This window comes from Callorhinus ursinus, unplaced genomic scaffold (genome assembly GCF_003265705.2).
Source record: "Callorhinus ursinus isolate GAN/ISIS: 27379988/994484 unplaced genomic scaffold, GSC_fseal_2.0 scaffold8, whole genome shotgun sequence".
Taxonomy (NCBI): Eukaryota; Metazoa; Chordata; class Mammalia; order Carnivora; family Otariidae; genus Callorhinus; species Callorhinus ursinus.
The window spans coordinates 36289797-36314576 of record NW_027397070.1 but is presented as its reverse complement, the minus strand read 5'-3'; the positions used below and the strand labels follow the sequence as shown (position 1 = coordinate 36314576).

Here is a 24780-nt window from a genome sequence, read left to right as displayed (position 1 = left end):
GGTTATACTAACAAAAAAAGGCAGTGATAGTGTATGTAAATAACAACATTGTGAAGAAATTACATGTTTGGGGCAATGTAACATATATATTGATAAAACTATACTAAATGGTACTTTATTTATTTATTTTTAAAAGATTTTATTTATTTATTTATTTATTTATTTATTTATTTATTATTTATTTATTTGACAGAGAAAGACACAACGAGAGAAGGAACACAAACAAGGGGAGTGGGAGAGGGAGAGGGAGAAGCAGGCTTCCTGCCAAGCAGGGAGGCCGATGCGGGGCTCAATCCCAGGACCCTGGGATCATGACCTGAGCCGAAGGCAGACGCTTAATGACTGAGCCACCCAGGCACCCCTAAATGGTACTTTAGATCATTTCCGCTCAAATCTCTGTAACAGGTTCATGAATTCCACATAGATATAAAAGGAAGCAATAATGAGGTCAGAAGAGAATCATCCCTTGTTTTTCTCTCAAGTAAAAGAATTTAGAATTGCAGGATGTCAACTCCATTTTCATCATATTTTTCGTGGCTTATGCCTCATGAAAAATGAGCTCGGTTTTTAAACTATTTTTTTTAGCTACTGAGGTCAACCTACCATAGTTTGAATGCCACTTATTCCTGTGAGTCAAAGATTGACTTACGTATCTGAGGAGCTAGAAAAGCAAAATCCAGTGCAAAAATGAAGAACTGTTTTCAAAAAGCACAGTTGCCTGAAAAAAGACAGAATTGAGAATTGAGAAGCAGTGGCCTTTTGTGGGAAAATACGTTCAGTAAAATTTATAAGAATTATAGAAAGCAGTTCAGGATTGCAAGTGACCACACTCTGTTGTTTTATAAACCTCTCCTTAACTGCTTAGAAATAATATTACAGTTAAGGTGAAATCTCTTTAGGAACTATTTTTATTTGTGATTTTTCCAAGAGAAATTCATACCGCACTTGAGAGTCAGCACTGTGGGTGTGTTTAATGCTACTTAGTGTTTGTTCCGCTTTGTTTCCTGGAGTATAAAGGAGTTATATATAATGCTTCATAAAAAGTGTACATTTTGCCAGAACAATCCTTTGTGGTAAAACGAAGCATATACACACTACAACCATTCTTGTTTGCTTAAAGAAGAGGATAGAACACAAACCCGAAACAGGTGTATCTTCTTTTCCTGCACGTTGGTGTCAGTGGTGGGTGGAAGCCATTGGAAACACAGTAATGTAGCTCTGTCTTGTGATGAATGACCTCAGCTGTGTACTCATTGTCATTTGCTTTGCCCCATTTTCTTCATCACGGCCTCACCTTGGTAACTTATTTTCTACAAAGAAGGCTGGAGAAAGCCCTCAGGTGCAGTGCCTCCAGGTTGGGTCTGTTAAGCTGAAATCATTTGCTCAATGAGACGGACAAAATGCATTTTCTTTTCCCTTTAAAATAAAATGGTAGCTGGTTTTGCACAGTGACATAGTAAAAAAGAACACAGGGCCCCTGGGTATTGGACCAGCCTCATCATACAGCTGTCACATTTTATTTCCTTGTGTGCTTTTTGTTTATCTTCTTCAAAAAGTCTTGGGATTCAGAGACTTTTCATCTCTTTGTTTAATGAGTCAAATGATACATACACCTCTCCCTTCCCTGGCAATTTTTCTTTCCTTTTTTCCATGGGCCTCTAACATAGATTAATTCAGCTAAAGGGCAGTTAGACGATTTTTGTTTAAAAAAAAAAAAAAGTTTTGACCCAGAAGTGATCTCTGAGGGTGGAAGTGTGTGTATGAGGTGCCTCTGTGACAGGGGCTGTCGGGGCTGGTGGGCAGCCTGGATGCACTGGGGCTGGGCAGACACTGTCTTACAGGAGTCTGTGGTTTGGTTCAGGGATGACATGACAGATGCAGAAACGAGCTTTGAGAACTCTGTCCTGGTGTACAGCCTTCTGCCGACCTGGTTTTATTGGAGAGGCAGCCTGAGGACACTGTGGACTGGACGTGTGGACTCGTGCTGACCTTCTGCAGGAGAGGGAGCGTGGGGCCGCGGACGGGCTGCCCTTGTGTCCACACCATGGGCAGGTCCACCCTGGAGGCAGCTGAAGCCCCGCCTAGAACCTGCCAGAAAGGCCTTTCCCGAACAGCCAGCCTCTTGACTTGTAGATCCTCATTCCAGCCCCATTTTATGGCTTCTTAAGTCTTGTGGTTTCCATTGAGGATGCATGTTTCCAGACTTTTCTAAATTAAAGTACTTTCTTTGATGATGGAGAGAAGGGTGGGAGGGTTGTTTAACGCTCAAGATGCCTTAACAATGTTTTAAGAAAGGGAGAGGAAAAGGGAAATTCAGTAGTGTCACTCCTAACATTTTGGTGACTGACCATTCCTTTCCCGCTCCTCCTGTTTTTCTTCTTCCTCTTCTCATTTTTTGGTAGTTGAGTTTTGAAATAATTACAAACTTAATGAAAAGTTGCAAAAATTATCAGGGTGTGAAGTTTGATATGTATCTTCAGGTTTTCTGCCTTATTGAGTAAGTTGACTGGGTCTTCTGCATGCATAAACTTTGGGAGGTATTACAGGTTTGATTTTAGACCACCACAAAAAAGCAAGTACCACAATAAAGCGAGTCAAATGAATTTCTTGCTTTCCCAGTGCATATGAAAGTTATGTTTACACTATACCGCAGTTCATTAAGTGTGCGATAGCATTATGTCTAAGAAAAAAACTATATACCTGCATTAAAAAATATTTTATTGCTAAAAAACTGCTAACCATCATCTACACTTTCAGTGGATCATAATTACTGATCGCAAGTAACTATAACATATACTAATAATGAAAAGTTTGAAGTATCGTGAGAGTTCCCAAAGTGTGATACAGAGATACAGAGCGAGCAAATGCTGTTGGAAAAATGATCCTGATAGATTTGCTCGATGCAGTGTTGCCACAAATCTTCAACTTGTGAGAAAACACAATATACGGGTGTTCACGTGTCTTATTACTAATGTGTTTTCTGTGTCTCCTTGCATCTCCTGTCGTTTGTGCTATTCAGTGGTTGCTGCTGGGTTATTTGGTGCACAGCTATTCCTAACTGTATATCCTCATCATGAATTGTGGCTTTGAGCATTGAAATGTGTCCTTTTTTCGTCATCTCTAATGATTTTTTGCGTTGTAAGAGTTGGAAAGAAAGAACATCTCTCACATCTAAGCATACCTCAGAAAAATGAGAATTTCTCTCAGTTGGTCTGATAGGAGATTTTTACACTGATTCATTGGCTAGGTGAAAGGTAGAGAAGGGAGGTCATTTTAAAATTAATTAAAATTGCTGAATCCAAAGAACAGCTACAGTTTCATTCTTTTGGATCTTTGCCTCTAAACAGTCTCCGGGTAGGTACATAATTCTTTAGTATGTCAAAAATGCTAAGTGTTTAATGAATAAGTTCTGAACTGTAACTAATTAATGGAAAGATAAAAAAAATGTAGTCAACAAATACCTTCTGTTTTTAACACTGAAGGATGGCTTCAAGATGTTTTTCTAAATAGGGCAGGTGAACATAATTGCAGTTCATGTCTTTTTCCAAGTTGAAGTTCTTTCAACACCTACACCTCCACCTTTTTCTTTTCGACCTTCCCACTTTTTATGAAACACAAAGAATTCCAAATTAAGTTCAGGATGCATACATAATATTTTATATTCTTTCATATCTTCTTACGTTTAAGTTCCTACCCTATAATTACTTAATATGAACAGATTTCTTGGTGTGGCTAAAATAGCTAGGTTACTTTTAAGTGTCTCCACAAGGGATCTTATATATTTAAGGGCTATAAAAGTGACATTTCCCCATGAACCATAGACCTGGCCCCTAAGATACTTGTTTTGCTGCGATCACATTTTGTCTTTTCTGTGTCTACTCATTATTAGGATCATAGAGTTGGAGTTATTAATGTAAAACAATCTGTATCTAAGTCTTTTAATTGTAAATTCAAATTCCCAGGCTCATTTACGTAGAGCTTGGATGGAGGGGTTAGATATTGTTATGGGGCTGGGGACGGGAACATAAGTGAGGCAGGGACAGAGTTAAATAAGAATATTCTAGAAAAATAATTTCTAGTACCTGAGTTAAGATTTCATTTTAATTAGAATCAGTTGTTTATAAACATTTTTGCATTATCAAAGAAAACTTATAAATTATGGCACTCAAAATTCAAAATCTGCTTATTTTTAATCCAAAAAGAAAAAAAATCTGAGATGTGAATGAATAATATTTTGCTATTTTGAGAATCTGTGAAAATGTGACTTCTATGATACAGTTAAGATTTCTTCCTGTATACTTGCTATTAGAAGTCAAGTGTTTCACACTTTAATTCCTTAAAAGGGCTTTTACCAAGCTCCAGACAATTATTTTCTTTTGCATCCACATTTCTGTGTTTTGAGATATTGAACTATGAACCAGGTAGGTTTGCTGTACATGTTGTGATGAACACAGTTAATTCAGACATTTCCATAAAGGTCAAACTGGTTATTTGCTTTTTAAAAATTGCTTCCTTGTCTTATTTTAAATTTTTGAAGTAGTGATTGTGACATAATTTGTACATGGTTCAAATTATTTACTTAAGAGTTCTTCAGTCTGTAGATTTTTGGATAAAATATAAATCTTTACAATCTCGTAGTTGGGACTCAACTTCAAATTCTCTCCTCCTCCTCTTTCAAAACTAAGTCTTGTTTATTCTCTCACCTCGTTATTTCTTTATCTTATGCCTATAATATACCTTCCCATGACAACTGCTCATAAAATTCTGATCCTGGGCTGTGGCTGCCATCCTAAAGACCTTTTAGCTCACAGTCTGTCATCTGATTCAACCTCCAATTCTTTGTTATGTGGCCGCCAAAATAATCTTTCTAAAATATAATTTATCAGGTTAGTCTTCTCACTAAGATTGACATTTTAGCAACATGGGGATAAAATGTAGATTTGAGGCCATTTTGGTCTCGTTTCCTTTCCAGCCTGACTGGTGCCATTCCCTCACCCTACAGTGTTTTCACAGCATGCTGAATTGCAGGAAGATTCCTGATACCACCAGGTTCTCTACTACTAGCAAGCTTCCTTGTTTACAACACATTTTTCTCCTCTTTTTACTTGTCCTGTCTCTTGCTTCCTCATGTTCTTTCATTCTTTCCTTTATTGCCCTGGTCTGGATGAGGTGCTTCTAATCTGGGCTCTCACCGCATGCCTGCACATTTTTATCTTTTACCTGTTTCACTCTCTGCACTGTAAGCACTTGAAACATCTTGCTCATTTTTGTCTCTCTGTCATCTGTGATAGGACCCCTTAAATAGGTTCTCAGCAAGGTTCAATTATCCAGATTAGCTAGCACTTTATTTTGCCATTAAGCCCTTTTCATCACTGAGTTTGTTCAGGGTACGCATGAAAACTATGTTATGTTCTGTTGCTGTTTTCTTTATGTTTTATCTTGAAATACTGACTACCCTCTGTTTCTCTTTCCTCTAAATGCTTATAGTAAAATGCATTTCCCTAAGATTCTAGCTTTAGCATAGACCTATTATGGATTGAGAAAACATTTTCCTACTATTAATTAGGTACTTTGAAAAAGGAGAATATGGTGGGCCAAATGTTAAATATCTCAAGTCACTTAACACTCTTTAATAAAACCCTCCTTCCTTGTTCTTCATCAGGAACTCCCAGTATCAAGAAAGAATCTAATTTATACCATGGTCATTGGCCACAGTAGGAAAACTTGAAATTGTATCTATGGAAGGGGACTTCGCTTTGATTCCTGAAAGCGGCATCACTTTCCTCATCAACTGGAATAAATAGTTCTGCAAATCAGAATTAATTTAATTAGAAAATAAACATTTAAGAGTTAAAAGGGGCTTAAAAATTTTTTGTAGTTAGTAAATGAGCCCCCTCTCCATGCTTAAGTAAAGTTTAAAATCCATGCATACATTTTGATTTTAATATTTATCAAAAGTATATTTAAAAAAGTGTACTTCAGCCCCTTTGAGAATCTGATTTGAGTACTAATAGTTATTGAGTACTCATTATTTTATATGCATTATTACGTCAAATCGTTTAATTAACTCTGTGAAGAGAGCCCTTAACTGTGGTCATCTTACAGATGAAGAAGCTGAGGCTCTGCAATATCGGGTGATTCACCCCAGGTCATAACTATTTTTAAATAGAATTTTGAAACTATACAATTATTTGGTTTAATCTTGACAGAAAATGTAGGGCCTATATTAATGTTCCCAATGTGTTTCCTTTTATTAAAAAAAATTGTTTTTCTAACCACACTGTTAAGTGCCATACCAGTGTATATTACAAGAATGCTTCACCAAATATTACCTGAGTATAAGATGGTTAATCAGCCATTAAGGATCTAAAATTACGATCCTCATAGTGACAAGTTTACCACCAGGCAGGTGGTTAGAACTAGGGAGAACTGGCTCAGAGTGTGAATCTTGGGAACTTGAAGAACCCAAGACGGGGATCTTAAATTCTGCTCACAGGTCTTTCTTCTGGGTCCTGGAAGAGTTTCACATCCACCTAGTTGGTAGGTATTAAAGTGGAAATGAAAATTTCAAGGATGCTTCGGGACTGCAAGAATGGCCACAAATCTTTGCAGTTTCTTCCTTAAAGAAGTGGACTTTATTTCTCCATTCCTTCAGTCTGTTCTGACCTTGTGACTTGTCCCAGTTTTTACGCTGAATGCTCCACCCTTCCCTTAAGTGCTGACTTCTCTCAACAGGATGGGGCTGCTTGGCCGGCTGTCTTACTGCTCTTGTTTTTTCCTGAGGTCACTACCTCCACTTACAGAAAGCTTCATCTGCATTTTCCCAACTGTCTTACACCTACCGTACATCAGTGTCTTGTTCCCACTCTCCTTCCCTACCTTCATCCCTTATCGATGCTGGGAGACTCTATTTTTACATCTACTTAGAGCTATTTGGCTCACTCTTTGTGTAAATAAAAATTTATAAGCTAAATCAGTGATTTTTTTTTTTAGTAGGTAAGAATTATTTGCTTCTCTAAAAGTGTCTTCCAAATGAAGGGAAGTAAGTCAGAGGGGGAGACGAACCAGGAGAGATGATGGACTCTGAAAAACAAACTGAGGTTTCTGGAGGGGAGGAGGGTGGGGGGATGGGTTAGCCTGGGGATGGGTATTGAGGAGGGCACATTCTGCATGGAGCACTGGGTGTTATGAACAAACAATGAATCATGGAACAGTACACCAAAACAAATTATGTAATATATGGTGATTAACATAACAATAAAAAATTAAAAAAAAATAAATAAAAGTGTCTTCCAGTTTGTATCCATTATAATTTTTGAACAGAATGACTTTGGACATCACTGAAGATTGGCAGGCATTAATTCTAAATGTTTTTTTTTTAAAGATTCTATTTATTTATTTGTCAGTAAGAGAGAGAGTGAGCACAGGCAGGGGTAGCAGCAGGCAGAGGGAGAGGGAGAAGCAGGCTCCTTACTGAGCAGAGAGCCCGATGCGAGACTCGATCCCAGGACCCTGGGATCGTGACCCGAGCTGAAGGCAGACACGTAACCTACTGAGCCACCCAGGCATCCCCAATTCTAAACGTTTTAAGAGAGTCTATTCTAATACACCTATATAATTTCTTAATTTTAACACTTATCACCTTGTTCTTTCTGTTCTTTTCCTTTAAAACATTACCGAATGATACTTGCTGTTGGTAATAGTCAAAGTCCATTAAAAATCATATAATTCTAAAACTCATAGTGTTCATATATAAATAAATATTTTTATGCCTATGTATTCATAATAAAGTTTATGAACCTACTGCGAAAATCAGTCATAGTGAAGGGCTGACTAAAAAATAAAAGTGAATACAGGGATTAGGTCCACTCTGTAGAAAAATCATCGGATAGATCCATCACTGCACCCCACAGGAAACGACCTAAGTTTTGAATGCTGTATTTTTAGGGATTCATTGGCTGTATTCACTGATGAAGAACCGAGATAATTTTTATGCATTTGTTTAATCCATTTCATTAACTCACCAAATAATGTGTTTCAAATTTTTTAAAAAGCTTTGGCTGAAAAGCTAGCTTTTCAGGGGCTAGCTAGCTTTTCAGGAAAGCTAGCTAGCTTTCAGGGGCTATCATCCCTAAATATACCACGGTCCGCATTGCTCCTTTAATTATGTTGTAACGTGTCGCCTCTGTTTTGTCTTGACATTTTCCAGTTTCCTAGTCGATGAATCTGAAACATTTGCTCCTGTTTTCCAATCCTGTTTCCTGTGGTTTCAAAGTGAAATACTCTATAAGACTTGATGCAAAGAACTGAGAAAATATAAATAGACCAAACAACAACTTTCATGTTGAGTGTGAACTTTTCTACTAATTTTAGGGCTTTGGGGGAAGGTTAGTTTTCTCAAGCTCTGAAATGTTTATAGCTGAGACTACTTGCATCCAGTGAGAGCTGACCTAAAAACTAGCATCAAATATTCTATAGCCATGAAGATGAACACGAGTTCCCAGCCCTGAAATTCTGAAATTGTGCAGTTATTGGATATTCTGCACATAATCCCATGCCTCCACAACCTTGGTGTAAATGTGCATAGTATTCCTTGAAGAAGAACATTAGCCAGCTCTACTGTGGCTGGTAAATTAACTGATTTACAAGACACATCTTCCGGAAGAGTCATAGAAGTTTATTGTGAATTGAGTGACTATAAGATGATATGGACAACTGGATAAAGCAAACACACTTTAAAAATGATTGATTAGATCAATATCCAATTGATATATTGTGTATCCTAATGGAAATTCTATGTCATAAGACAATTAATATTGCTTATTATGTAATGCGAGTTTCGATGCTGGGAGCAGAATTATCCACATTTGTCAATTTTGCTATGCTTCTCTAAACTTTTTTAAGGGGAGAAGCAGGGGATAAGTTTTACTTTGGTTGAATCAATTAACTTTTCTGGTACGTTTTAGTCTTTCAGTGGTATTTGGAGTTGAGGCCCTAGATTTTTTTTTTTAAGATTTTATTTATTTGAGAGAGAGAGAATGAGAGAGAGAGCACATGAGAGGGGGAGGGTCAGAGGGAGAAGCAGACTCCCCACCGAGCAGGGAGCCCGTTGCGGGACTCGATCCCGGGACTCCAGGATCATGACCTGAGTCAAAGGCAGTCGCTTAACCAACTGAGCCACCCAGGCGCCCCCTTGAGGCCCTAGATTTTTTCTTTTAAATGTGACATAGAAAAAATATTACCCTGAAAATATAATTTGATGACTTTTAGTTGACTTACTATAGAGTTATAGACACACAGACACCTTAAGCATTAGTTTTTGTTCATCTTGTTTTCTTTAGGGTCAAAGGAACCGATGTTGATTCAGGGAGTTAATCACTTGATCTAAGCCACACCGTTACAGATGGAGCCCCACATCTAACTTGGATCTCACAATTCCCAATTTGTTCTTCTGTGTCTTTCTCTTCTTCTCCCATTTTTTCATTCACATATTTTTTCAATAAATATTTGTTGAACTCTTAAGATTTATTTATTTTAGAGAGAGAGAGAGAGAGAGAGAGTATGCAGTGGGTAGGAGCAAAGGGGGAGGGAGAGAGAGGATCTTAAGCAGACTCCCCACTGAGCATGGGGGCCATCGAGGAGGCTTGATCTCATGACCCTGAGATCACAACCTGAGCCAAAACCAAGAGTTGGATGCTTAACTGACTGCACCAGCTAGGTGCCCCATGAGCTCTTGAATTGTTCTAGGCATTGCGTGTTGACCTGAGTGGATGAACCAGAGAAAATTCCCTGCCCTCATGAGTTTATAGTCTAGCTTAATGCTATTCTTTTCACATCACAGGCTTTTTATTTATGAAGGATACTAAAAAGATAAGTAACTTAAATTTAAATTTTTGGAGAGAAGTATGGTAAGAATTTTAATTTCAGCAGTTAGGTAAAATAAAATACATAACAGACATTTGAATGCCTACATATTTGAAAATGGTCTATATTGGGGGGCACCTGGGTGGCTCAGCCGTTAAGCATCTGCCTTCAGCTCAGGTCGGATCCCAGGGTCCTGGGATCGAGCCCCACATTGGGCTCCCTGCTCAGCGGGAAGCCTGCTTCTCCCTCTCCCTCTCCCACTCCCCCTGCTTGTGTTCCCTCTCTTGCTGTGTCTCTCTCTGTCAAATAAATAAAATCTAAAAAAATTAAATAAATAAACAAAAAATAATAAAAATGGTCTATATTGGGAAGGGGAAATTCATTTATATGTGGAGTATCTTTCATGTATTGATGCATTCATCAATCAATGAATATTTGTCTATTATTCTGTAGCTCTATATACATATTTTTTATAATATAATAATTTTTACAAGTATTCCTCAGTTTATTTTTAATTGAAATATAATTAACATATCATGTTATACTAGTTTCAAGTGTCCAATATAGTAAGTCCATATTTCTATATGTTACTCAGTGCTCATTCAATGAATATTCTTATCATTAAATTTGGTACTTCTGATAATGCAGTTAGAATGAATACTGACAATTGGAATTACTTGTTTAAAATTTAGAGAATACCACTTACAGATTTCTGAAATACGTATAGTCAGTGGAGGTCTCTAATTAACCTTCCTTGGATGAATGCATGGCTATCAGACAGTTAGTTGAATCTTGGTCAGTGTCACTAACTAAAAGAAAATTTTGGAGTGTCCAGAAACAAGTAAGATTACTCAAGATAAATTAAATATCCATTATGGTTATTTTATGCTGATCGGATGATTACATGGTAGTTTTAACCACTTTCTCAATAATACGCATGTTTTCTCTTTCCACCCCAGAGAGGCTTGTGGTTCTCTAAGGCTTTCCAAACTGCCTATGTGGGCAAGAGTCTGTAATGTCACTCTCTCAACCTCAGTCTCTCTGCCTCTCTCTCTCTCATTTCTCTGGTTACATGTTATCTTTTCTCTCTGCTCCTCTAGCCTGGCCTGAAGTGTTATAAGATGCCTTTCTTCCTCCTGTTTTCTTGTTAGTTCTCACTTCAGTCTTCATGATGAGAGCAGATACTTACTCACCTCTGTGGTTAGCATGTCAAAAGCATAAGTCTTTGGCATAGTGCCTTCCGGAAGATCTTTCCTGCCTGGATAGATTCCTTGTTTTTTCCATTCCCAAACTTTCCCTTTCCTGCAGAGGAACGGAGAGCGCAGTTGAGGAGACTTCAGAAGCCAGGGGCTCTCATGGAACTGCCTCTGCAGAAAGTTCTTTTGGCACTTTACCTCTGGGTGTTCCTTATTCCCCACCTTGTTTGGGCAACTAAGTACTCTTGATTTGGGGTGGTGAACTGTGGAGTTCAGGTCACCAGTGGATGGTGCTCCGAAGTGAAGAGTTGATTCCTGGGTGATTTGCAGAATTTTAAAAAGATATCCACATTTTACTACAGTATAGCACTCTTTATGGAACTGTTGATAGCATAACAAACCTGAGTCTCCATGTGTTCCCCTACTCAGCAACTGAAGCTTTGTAGTTGTGATGGGGAGCACCCCCTCCTCCCTGGGCTGGGCCCTGAGGCATAGAGTTTGGCTCAGGGGAGAGGGAAAGGCATCCTTGAGGAATAAGTCATGGCCAGTCTTCATCTGCCTGGAGCACAAGACTTAGTTGCTGAATAATGCATATTTAATATATGTCGAATCAGTTCCAGATTTATAAAGGCTGTAACAGTAGATCCTTGTCTATTGCAGTCTACTGTCATCTCTACAGAAGGAGCAGAAGAAAGAATGAAACTAAAAAGTCACCTTTGCTCCTTCTAGTCAGAATGGGAAAAGTTATGATGGCAGGAGATAATGAAACTATTTGTTAAAACGAGATTTTTGGCTTCTCTGTTGGATTTCATTTATTCATAACACTCTGGATTTCCACCGAGAACTGAATTCAGGGTGATGTTACTTTACAGATTATATGAAAGTGTTATGCATTGTTCTATGTATTTGGATGGGGTTATCCACTCAGGCTCTAAATTATGCTAGTAGATCAATACCATATATGAATCTGAATAAAAATAGTGATTTGGATGAGAACTAGTGTAGATAGTTGAATCCATATCTTATACTATTTTCCAGGGAAAGGTGATGTATTCGGAGACATCTTCTGGAAGGAAACCACCCTGGCTCATGCGTGTGCCAATGTCCGAGCACTGACATACTGTGACCTCCACATCATCAAGCGAGAAGCCTTGCTCAAAGTTCTGGACTTTTATACAGCTTTTGCAAACTCATTCTCAAGGAATCTCACTCTTACTTGCAATCTGAGGAAACGGGTATGTCATGTGGATCCACTTGCCCTTATTAGAATCGATGGGGTTAATATGTCATGCTCTATTAGCTGAGAAGTGCAAGAGGTATTTCATTTTGCACTCGTACATTCTCATCGATGTAAAGTGACATAATTTTCTTTCCCTTTCTTTATATTTTGTTTACTTTTTAAGGGGTAGGGGATTCCTGAGTATATGGTTAAAGACTTGAATCTTTATAATTTAAGTGTAAAATGAAAAACAGAGTTGAAGAGAAACAAACAAACTGTACTATAACCTAATTAGTTCTTAAGGTTTATAATAACTGCCATAAAAATAACATGAGTGTCTCTTAGTTTATTATGTGGTTTTTTTTTTTTTTAGGTCGGTAAGGTTAATCAAGCTGGTTGCTTATTTTATATTCCTGACTCTATTATAAACACCCTTTCTCATTTAATGATCAGTTCATAAAGCTTATTCCCTGTGAATTCTTTCAAAGAACACTATCTTAAAAAAATAATTAGCCACACTGACATATCCTACAAATAGGTATAGCAGCTCTTAACTTTGCACTGCTGCTGCAACTATAATATTCATGGCCATTTTCTTTTTTATTGATGAGTGTGACACAAATTTAATTTGCCTAAAGAAATCTCCTAGCTATGATTTATAGGTCTTTGGACATAGGCTAGGGCTCTTTTATTGCCAAGAATGAAATACACACTTGGACAACTGCACTTAAGGAATTTCATCTAAAATGATTGCCCATCTATGGTGCAGTATTTTGAAATAACAAGCCTTCCCTCCCACTGTCCCCTTAAATAGGACCTTCTCTTTAGTTAACAGGGAGGAGAAGAATCAAGCCAAGAGACAAATCAGCATCTCTGCTGTAGCAACATAGAAATGAACATAAGCAAATCATTATAATTCTCTACGGGGGGTCCTGGGAGAGGACAGGACTTCTGGAGTCCTATTCGTACTAGCTGTGTCACAGTGTTGGATCTATATTTGTATAGCATTTTCGGTTTCTATTTTTGTTATAATAAATGGGTTTTGAGGATCCACAACCTGCTAGACAATATGTAAAGAGTTGTTGCAAGCACAGAGACAAAATAGAGTCCCTGTGCTTAAGGTGTGAGTCCCTGTGCTTAAGCCAAGTGTGAATATTCTATGAAACACAAATAAGTGAAACACGTATTTGTACTAGTAATTGAAAGTTAAGGTAGTGGTGGACGTGGAAGGGGGCTGCCGATAGGAACTAACTGTGGAACTTTCTTGCTTATTCGTTAGGGAGTGTGGAGTCTCGTTTAAGTAAAAATATGTCTCCTTTGGTCTGTACTCTACCTTCCCCAGTGACAAATTCCTCTTCTACAAGGCAGCCCGTTAGATATTTGAAACTCATATCTTATCAAGTCTTCTCCAATATAAATTTTGCCAGCTTTGGCGTCTTCCCACATACCACAAGATTACCGAAACCCCTATCCATCATCGTTATGGTCCTCAGGACAGATCTTATTTGTCGCTGTCTTCCTTGAAGCATGTTTACACAGTACCTCATCTGATGTTTATAATATTCCTGTGTAAAAAAAAGGACAGTTATTTTCCTTTCAAAACATATGAGGAAGCTCAGGCCCAGGGGATTAATATCAAATAACCAACTGATATATTTGCAGTGCAAGGTCTCAAAGAGGGATAATTAAGATAACTCACCAGTAGAAAATAAATATTGGTTCTTCAGAATGAGTTCATCACAAAGCTCTCTCGCTTCTTTATTTTCTCTTTTGCACATCTGAGCATATGCACACCACACACACACACACACACACACACATTGTAATGAATGGAGAGTGCACATACCTCTGATAGGAAGAGAAGCTAGAGACAGAAAACTCTGTGTGTGTGTTTTAAAGATTTTATTTATTTATTTAGAGAGAGAAAGAGAGTGGGCAGGGGGCAGAGGGAAAGTGAGAGACCATCTCCAGCAGACTCTCTGCTGAGCGTGGAGCCTGACGCAGGGCTCGATCCCACAACCCTGAGACCATGACCTCAGCCGAAACCAAGAGTTGGACGTTCAACCGACTGCACCAGCCCAGTGCCCCTGTGTGGATGGTGTTCCTGCCTCTGCAGGTGCTGGTGCACAAGTTACATCAAATGGCTTCTTCCCTTTATAACCTGCTCCCTGTCACAACCTGTGTCATGTTTTTATTTTTTAATAATTCCAGCCCTTCTTCAATTGATGGATGGTCTCAATAACTTGGCGAAATGTGGGGAGAGGTGTACTGTCAGTCAGTGTCACTTCATTCTCAGGAGAAAAAAAAGTATTCTCATAAAAAAAAAAAAAACACTGAGAAAATATCCTCCAATGACTCGTGAGAATAACTACCATTTTGAGAGCCTGTTTTATAGCCATGCACCTCAACATATTTTATATATAATAATTGACCTTATAAAATTTCAGTAACCCACAGATGAGGTACCTCACTTCCATTTCATCGATGAGGAGGCTGAGGTTCTGAGAATGGGACAGCTGGCTGCCAAAGAAATTACGGCTCAGTGTCTGGATTTGAATCCATCTCTGTCTGATTCTAAAACACAGATCTTTGATGCTACCATGTTGTTTTGGCTTGCCAAAATACTTGGTATTTTTTTTCCACAACAATATTCCACAGACACACTGTCAACCATTTATAGTTTCTCATGTGCTCAGTCACTTTCACTTCGTTCCCCATGGAGCTATTAATACAAGGGTATTTTGTTCTTATGGCTATTACTGCAAGCATTCTTGCATTGAGTATTTTTTATGAATTGGATATTTGTTGTGAGTTGTATAATCAAAACCATGTCCTTAGTATGCTCTTGATATCATAGCTATCAGAACCACTAATTAAGGATGTGTTTCTAGTAAGCTGGGGGAGTAGATTTGGAACCCGGATTTTCAGCTGTCACAGATTAAAGCTCTGGCCACATGAGCGGGTGTGGTGGCTGGGTGGAGAGCTTTGCATGGTGTGGGATTCTTGGTGGTTGCAGTAGTGGGGGATGTGGCAGCACTTTAGCTGCCTGTCTCCCCTGCCCCCCGTCTCCATTATGGAAGAATAAGAGATTTCTTATGCCAACATAGTTCCCACTAACCATCCTTAAGTTCCTCTCTATAAAAATTCTAGAACTAGAACTATAATTTCATCCAATAACTAGAGCAGGGGTTGGCAAACTTTCTCTGTCAAGGACCATCAAGGACCATTCAGTAGATATTTTAGGATTTGAGGGCCACAGAGCCTCTGTCTCAACTACTCAAGCTTGCCATGGTGTGAAAGCTGCTGTCTTAGCTCAGGGTGCCCTCACAAAATACTAGACTTAAACAACAGGAATTTATTCCCCACAGTTCTGGAGGCTGAGAAGTTCAAGATCAAGGTGCTGGGCCCAATCGGGTACCAGCGAGAGCTCTTTTCTTTCTGGCTTGCAGACCTCTGCCTTCTCCCTGTGTCCTCACATGGCTGTGAGGGAGGGAGAGAGAAAGGGAAGGGACAGAGAGTTAGGGTTGGGGTTAGGGTTAGGAGACAGAAAGGGACAGAGAGAAGAAGGGGGAAGGAGGGAGAGAGGGAGAAGAAGATCTCTCGAGTACCTCTTCTTATTAGGGCAGTAATCTCATCATGAGGACCTCACCCTCACGGCCTCATCTAAACCTAATTGGCTCCCCAAAACCTTTTCTTCAAATATCATCACACTGGGAGATTAGGGCTTCAAGATATAAATTTGGGGGGAATAAAATTCAGTTCATCACAGCAGCCAAAGATAGTGTATAAATAATTGAGCATAGTTGTGCTTTACTAAAACTACAGAAACTGGTGGCTCTCACGGGCCTTAGGGTGTCCATTGCTGAAAGGAGAAGACTGGAAGTTAGCTAGGGAGGACAATGAGTATGCACACAGAATCCTCTCCTCTTGTATTAGAAAGCAAATCTACCACTTGCCACTCAGAGGTTTTCATGAGATGGAAAATGCCACACAGCAGAGGTGGCTGCAGAAGCCAGGTCAGTAACACCCACGAGGGAGGCCAGACTCACATGGCCGTTGAAAACTAGAGTTCACACCATCTGTAGAAGGGCTGGCTGCTACTCGGTCTGGTTGCACCCTGCCTTTGTGGAATGCCAGCCCAGTGTTGCTTGGTCTGCCTATTTTTTTTCCTCAGAGAAGACAGAAGTATGAATTTTTATGCAAAATCACATTGGTTTGGTAACTAACTTGCTTTGTGTTTTTTGTTTGTTTGTTTTTCTTTTTTATAAGAATATGGTCAAACAAAGCAAGTCAGCTTGCTCTTGGTCCAAATGTTTGTGAACTAAATGGAATGAGTTCATGAACTCTTGATCTCATGATAGTAGAAGCCTGAAATTTTTACCTGAAGCCTGTGAATTTGGATAAGAAAAATTATTACATCTTTATTTTCTTTAATTTCTAAGTGAAATGTAGCTTTTCCTTCAATTATGAAGGTTGGTGACAAACTACAGTATTAGTTGAAGTACCAAAAGAAATCATAGAAATGTTCATATTATATTGTATTTGTTGAAGTGTTTAGGCTCATCACTACTTAATAATTATCATAGTTATTACAGACGTGATCCTAAGATAAGGCTATTGTGTTAAAAAAAAAGTACATAGATTACTATTTTGTGAAATTTTTTTTAAGATTTTTTAAAAAAATTTTAGAAAGAGAGCACATGAGAGCATGAGCACAGGGTGAAGGAGACTCCCTGCTGAGCAGGGAGCCTGGGGTGGGGCTCCATCCCAGGACCCTGGGATCATGACCTGAGCCGGAGGCAGATGCTTAACTGACTTAACCAGGCACCCCACTATTTTGTGAATTATTTTTTAATATTTTGGTAACTGAATTTCAATATAATGTTTTTCATTTGCAATACTATGTATTTTATTTTGTGCATTTAAAACAACTTTTCTGAATTGAGGCCTGTTCCACAGGCTTTACTGGACCGCTAGAGATTAATACCCCCTGTAGTACAGTCAGAAACTGGACTCAGTTAAACAAAAGGACTGGTTGGTGTGTTTTTTCCAATAAGAACACAATTCCATAGTTTTCACTAAGTTTAAACATATTCAGAAAAGGTGTAGGAGAGCAGCAGAGGAAGGTTGACTCACTTGCTGACTGAATATATTTATTTACTTAGTTAATGGAAAACACAATATGCTGGAATGACAAAATGATGTTTCTCAAGCTGAGGACCAAGCCTCAGGTGCAGTTCTGAAAAGGCAAGTGGCACACCCAGCACAGGTGATATCTACATTTCAAAGGATTTTAATCAGACTTTTAAAGTAATTAGTGCACTTCTGCTCATTCTGCTGAGCTGTGATGCAGTGAAGTTTATCCTCTGTGTAAAAAGAGTTAACAGAGCAGGTCTGACTGCTGTGCTTTGAAAGACCTGCTTATGAAGTGAGCCCTTGGCTGGCTGGCTTCTGGGAACTTGGGTTTCAGGAGAGTTCCCGCCAGGCTAACGGGTGAGAGTGGCTCACGGTGCCCACACTGTTTATTCAAACAGTGTGGTCTGTGCTCAGCATTTACTTATAGCTACATTAAGTATGGTTGGGGTTCTGAGTTATTTCTAAATATTTCCTCCACTTTCAAGCTAGCATGAACATGTTTTCCTCCAGATGGACTATTTAGATAAGAGGAATAAGGAGTTTTATTTCTGTTTTTGGTACTTCTTCTGACAAGACCCTTTGACAAAGTGTGGCCCAGAAAGTATTGGCGGGCTCAGGGTATATCAATATATATCCATCACGACCCTACTACCTACCTAGGGGGTCACAGAGATAAAAGACCCAGTGCCTGCTCTCTAGGGGCCTGCAGTCTAGCAAAGAGTCAAATCCTAACAGAGACCCATAAGTGTTACGTGAGGGTTTCATTTAGGGTACACAGTGGGGGCGGCGGGAGAGGAGATGAATCCAACTCATCCCAAGGAGGACACAAGGAGACATTTTAGGAGGTGATGATGACATTGGCATTAGGATTTCTTTTTTTTTTTTTAAAGATTTTATTTATTTATTTGACACAGAGAGAGAGACGTGAGAGAGGGGACACAAGCAGGGGGAGGGGGAGAGGGAGAAGCAGGCCTCCTGCTGAGCAGGAAGCCTGATGCCGGGCTCGATCCCAGGACCCTGGGATCATGAGCTGAGCCGAAGGCACACACTTAACCTACTGAGCCACCCAGGCGCCCCAGGATTTCATTTTAAACAGAATAATGTTCTAGAGGAAGGAAGGATCTTGTAGATCACCTGGTCCAACTTACTTTCTTTGCAGATGAGAAAACCGAGACCCAGAGAATTAAATGACTTGCTCAAGTTTGCTTAGCAAATTAGCATCAGAGCTGGGATGGAAATTGAAATCCTTTGAATTCTGTGCTGCTGGTATTTTTACAGGTTAGCCTCATTTACAAGCCCTGTGTAGAAGATTGTGAGTAAAATGCAACACTTGATTGTGTTCATTTTTAACAGGGAAAAAGGAGGGTGAATGGCCTGAGCTTGCATGTGATTCATAGATTGATTTTAGTGTTTTTCACACCATGATTTGGGATAAAACCAACAGTGGAGCCCCCAAACCAACCTGTAGGCAGTGTTCAGAGCTGTGAACAGGACTCCCAATGTCTCTATGAGCCAATGTGTATGGTGTGGCCACAGCAGGTACGTTGCTTGCATTGTGAAGGGTCTCATTTTTAGTAAAACTTGTAACTTACATGTCAGCATTGTTCGAGAGGTGTTACTGAATATGGTGAAATACTGCCTTGCTGATAATCCTGTGGTTCTGATGTACTCTCTGCTATTGGGCCAGTACTTTTTAGAAATATACGGGCTGCTGCAGCAGTTAGTATAAACATGTATAAAAAGAAAACTTCCCACATTAAACAAAACTCCTATTTTTTCCATCTTTGTATTTTGAGTTATTTTCTTAAGAGTCTAGCATTTTCACATTAGAAGTTATGAAAAAAATATTGATGAGTTTACTGCCCAGAGTGACATTAGTGCTAAAGCTGTTAGTTGATTAAAAAAAGGGGAAGAGGGAGAGGGAGGAAGAACGATTGGAAGGAAGAAATAAAAGAAAAACAAGTATTTCCATATAGAATTGGGAAAATTTGAGACCCGACAGCAGGAAGCAGGGAGGGAATGAGCTGGTACCGAGAATGACTCTGTTAGGAATGGGAATGAAGAATGCCATGTGGTCGATTCCAAAACTCAAATGAAGAGATTGCTAACTGAAATTTGAAAAGAAAAAAAAATAGTTACGATTGAACAGTGTCAGTATGGGCCGAAAACTGGGTAATAAACTGGGCTTCCCTCTTAAAGGCCATATCTATTATATTAATGAGTGTGAACCCCTCTGTAGTTCCAGGTTGAGTCGTCATGGCCAGAGAACTATGTGTCTTTCTTTTCATTCTGTGGCTCTGCTGAATTTGTTGCTGGTGTTGTGAAAATTTCTAAGCCAAATGGCCGCAGAGAAAATGTTCCTTGTACATCTACTATTGTGATGGAGTGGATCCCCTTGGACATTGATCAAAAGTGATGCCAAACTTGCTCTTAGTCGTGGTCTCAAAGAGACGTTGCCTCGGAGACCCATCTTGCTCCTAGTTTATACTCCTTTTTACTGAACATCTCTGTAGTTCAGACACAAGCTAATCCAGGACCTGCTAACGGTATTAATGTATCCCTTGTATTAATCTGCTCAGAGTGCCATAACAAAATAACACAGACTGGGTGGTTAAACAGAAAGGGATTATCTGACAGTCTGGGGGCCAGAAGTTCAAGACCACAGTGCCAGTAGGGTTGGTGTCTGGTGAGAGTTCTGTCCTTGGGTTGCAGATGACTGCCTTCTCGCTGTGCACTTATACGGCCTTTCCTCTGTGCATGCATCTGAGGAAAGAAAGAAGGAGCTCTCTCATGTCTCTTCTTATAAGAACATTAATCCTGATAGAGCAGAGACCCGACCTTATGACTTCATTTAACCATAACTGTTCAGTTAGAGGCCCCATCTCCAGATAGAGCCGCACTGGGGGTTAGAGCTTAAACATATGAATTTGGGAGAAGGATGCAATAACCCCATTTTTTTAAATTAAATATGAAGGAGTAACTTTGAGAAGTATTCTAAAATCAAAACTTACAGCTGAACTAGGTCTGCATTACCGGGGATACGCAGCAGCATCAGCGTTCAGGACTGATTTTTGTAACGTTGAGGCGGTGCATGATTATCAATACTAGCAAAACATTCTTGGGCTCCTACTGTGATTTAAGAAATGATTCTCATTTAAATGTAGACAAATTTCCCCCAAGAATGATGAATACACGTTGTAAATTGGAAAAACAGAACACGGAGGTACTTATCCCTTTCACCCCATAAAGCCAGCGTCCTTTCCCACAAATGGCCCTTTTCTTAAGTGGTGAGAGTAGCAGAAGCCAGCTGGTCATGTTATGGCTAGGGAGAGCACCGATCCTGTATTTTAATGTTACAGTACTAAGAAACAGTGGGTTAGGCTCACTCTTGCGTTCACACAGGCTCAGAGCTCAGTAACTGTTGTTCTTTCCAGAAAGCATTCTTATCCCGGTGAATCCAGGGCACAGAATTTTTTTTTTTGCTGTAAGCAGTGAAGCATTTCTAACAAATTACCTTCTATGGATGGAAAACAGACTGGAATCGGCTAGGGAACAGGCTTTGAGGACTTGCGTGGTGGACACATGCTGCAGACTATGTGTTTCTCAGGGGTCAGTCCTGGTATCTTCGAAGAAGGACTCTAGGATTGTTGTAAGGGCAGTTCCAACTTCACCACTTTCTTTTCTTCCCCTTTCTCCCACCCTGACATAGCAGCTGAAACAAAATATGGGAGTACATTCATTCCGCAAGCCTTCAACTTTTGTCATCCCATTAAAAAGACATCACTCAAACACTGTCCACACTTGGAATAAAAGCTAATATGGTCTCCCTAAAACTCCAAAGTATTCTGTAGACTCTATGCTTCTCTCCTAGCCCAGACCATGGTACTTTGGTTTCCTATATACATTTTTGTTCTTTCATCTCACCAATGAGCTCCTTAAAGTAGGTATTTTCTGTGCTCTCTTCACTGCCAATGAGCAGAATAGTGCCCGCTGTGTCGTTGAATGAGTGATTCGGTGAATGAATGCAAAGGGAAGCAGACATAACCGGCCAGCACAGTTTTTATCCTCACTGACTGGAATAATCACTGTCATCCAGAAAAACAAATGACACCCTTGACAATTTTGGCAAAGAGCCTTATGAAATAGGATTATGAAAAGGACCATTACTAATTAGTGTTAAATCACAATTAGAGTTGAGCCCTGTATGCCGGCAGATTCTGCACAAGGCAGCGGTCTCTCCAGCACGTTCCGAGTACAGCAATCTTGACATCATCGCGTGCATTAAGATCACCTGATGCCAGGGGCTGTGATCCTCAGAACAGTACCTTCCTCTCATTCAAAAGGACTTTGAAGAACAAACTTTTGCTCAGTTTCCTTTGAAGAGTCTGCCTACACCCTTGGATGTGAGCAGGGGGCAGTTACAGTTTTCATTCTCTTAGCTGATCATCAGGATTGCAGATTCACTGTGAATGCCCAGGCACCAGTAGCTCTGCTTCCGTTCTGCGGCTTGTAGAAGTTTCCCCTCCAGACCAAGGGAGCTCGCTGCCTTGCAGTTTACACAATACAGACTCTGTCTCATTTGAGCTTCAAATCGACACTGTAGGGAAGGGAGCTAAGAGAGGTGAGGTGACTTGCTGGTGGCCACACGGCTGATCGCCCCTCTGAGGTTCCAGCCTCCGTGTCTCCGCTCCAAACTGGCTCTCATTCCACTGATGGGGGTTAAATAGGCCGACTTTCAGCAATTCCAGAAGTTTATCTTGTGCATTTAGAGGAAGCAGAGACTTAATTATGCAGTCTTTTGATTCCTTAAGCTGCTTCTATTTAGGGCTCTCTTGATCCGCTTCCAGATCTGCTTCCAGAATAAAACCTTTTCCACATTTAGTTACCAGGACTAGGTTCACAGATCCCTCACTCTTCAGTGATGCCTCCAAAGCACTATTTAAGGACAGTGTTTCCCAAGTTTCAGAGTGGGGTCAGGATTCAGTCATTTACCAACATACTTGACAGTCGATTATACTGTCTGTTTGATAGCTCCTCTTTTCAAAACTAGAGTTTATTTTTATTGCAAGAAAATATGTATTCTAGTAGTAAACGAGGGAAATGGATAAGCCTTTAGTATAGTCAGAAGACTGTTTAACTAATGTAAGAAGGTAGACATTTTATAAATCATTTTTCTTGGGAATCCTCAAAGTAGTCAACCGTCCACTTGAAACATTTGTTTTTATTTTAGGGCTGAATCCTGCCTGGCAATAATGCCTTTTTAGGGTCATCATAGCTGGATTCCAGACTGTTCATTTCCATGTGTCTACCACTTCTTAATTCTCAACCATTGATGTTTGATGAGGGGCCTTTGGAAGTACAGTGCTATGTCACACCATCTTCATTTAAAGGAAAACCCTCCTTTTGAATGAACCAAGCAAGGATTTCTATTAATATCACGACTGAAATGTATGTAATAGTTGCTTTCCTAATTCCTTTTGGTATTGATTTGAATTTCAAATACATGCAATTTTCCCTATACTAATTTCTTATGTATCTTTTTCCTTCTCTGTTATGGAAAAAGAAATCGATGGATCACCTCTGTGGTTGTATATGTAGTATATATATAATATATAATATATAATATATAATAATAGGTGTGTATTTTACATATGTATACATATTACTTATATATATTTTACATATATATATATATAATGTTAAGTTTGGATCTGTTCATGGATCTGTATTTCAGTATATTTTCAGGCAGAGCTCTTTTGGAGGGTTCCTCCCTTCCCAGGCCCCAAGACAACATCTAAATTTGATTACAGAGTTTGTCTTTATAGGGATTTCTTCCCTTCACTTTTTGAGCTTAATCCACTGACTCAGCTTTTTCTATCCTCTTAGGAACCTGAGAAAATATTGAGCTCAATAGACATGTATTCAAAAGGTTTCCATGCTGATTCTGAGAAGTAGCGTTTGTAACACTTTACAACAGATTTCAAAAGGTTATTCAGAGGAGGGGTTTCAAGATGTTTATAGTGAATTCAGACTATTGCCAGAAAAGTAAAATAAATACTGCATTAAAATATATCAATATATGTAGACTAGAAAGCATTTTAGAGCATTATATACATTTTGCAAATAAAAAAATAGAGATATGCTCTGTGGTTAGACTGAATTCTTAATAGTTAACTATTACGACCAAAATAGTATCTTGTCTTCCTGGAATGTCCATTTTTTTTCCCCATCTAAGAGGTGCATTTCATAGATTTTGACATTCCAATCAAGTGATCTTCCCCAAAGGAATCAAATCAAGTCATCCTACCAAATAATCAGAGACACTCAGATGACCCAGTGAGGCTACAGTAATTTCTCCCAGAGACAATCATTCATTTTCTACCTCTTCTTTCTGATTCAGGTTATACTTGATGTACCCAACACTTTCAGAAGTTGGCCTTTGATTTCACTGGGGTTTGCCCTGTGTCCACAGTTTGATCCTTTAGAGAGTGATGTCATCTGTTGTAGAAGTTCAGCAGAGGCGCCGTCCCTTAGGAAACTCACCATCTTGAAGGCAAACTGCAGAGGAAAGACGGCACCCGCTCATTTTGCACGTCGGAAGCAGCTAGGTTCCCCTAACAGCAGCACACAGAAGTAATGCCGGGCACTGGACCCTGGCCAGGAATTTGCTTTCCTCTTTTACAGGTGCTTTAGCAATAGCTTTCAATGTGGTTGTGAATGGCAGCATAATCCCAGCAGGTTAGGTGGGTAATATGTAACACACGTCCTTTGCAAGTTAGTTTCCTGTGACAGGAAGTTACATAACCCCTTCTTGAGTGAGAAAAGCGTGTTTCCTAGTGTTCGGAAATTCAGAAGGTGGGATGTCAAATGACCCACTTAGCCATTGTAGAGTGCACTATTACATGGGGAAGGGTCTGCTGTGCCAGCAAAAAGCAAGCACAAGAGATCAGATCCAGCCTTCCGGATTTATGACTCCATAAAATGAGGCCAACTGCCAGCTTGTTAATAGCCACATTGCCACACCTGACAGTCACCGAGTGGCTTGTTACTGTAATCATACACCAGGAAGACTTTCTCCGTAGGCTGCTGGGAGTGGGAATGGTCGTGTGGAGTAAAGAAAGTGCCTGGCGGGGCCTCAGTCCCTTTATTCTGATGCAGCTGACTTCTCCCAAGGGTTTGTAGAGAAGGTTGCAATAATGGCTGCTTGCCCTGGTGAGAAAACTATGAGAGATTTGGATTTGGCTGTTTTGCCAAGCTCAAAAATCTCTGTTTTGGGGTTCCTGGGCCATTCTACTTGGCACATTCCTTTTAGAAGGGTGAACCAGCGATTTAATTGTGAACCAGCGATTCTGTGGAGGTTGACAA

At 39.6% G+C, this 24780-nt stretch overlaps 1 protein-coding gene across 1 annotated transcript in view; it reads left to right on the top strand.

Moving 5' to 3' along the window:
- Positions 1 to 24780, top strand: part of KCNH5 (potassium voltage-gated channel subfamily H member 5) — a 313954-nt gene that overhangs the window by 255144 nt on the left and 34030 nt on the right. The window contains exon 10 of the mRNA XM_025870498.2: positions 12099 to 12295. Within this exon, the coding sequence (XP_025726283.1) occupies positions 12099 to 12295 (197 nt within the window). The remainder of the gene's footprint in view (positions 1 to 12098; positions 12296 to 24780) is intronic.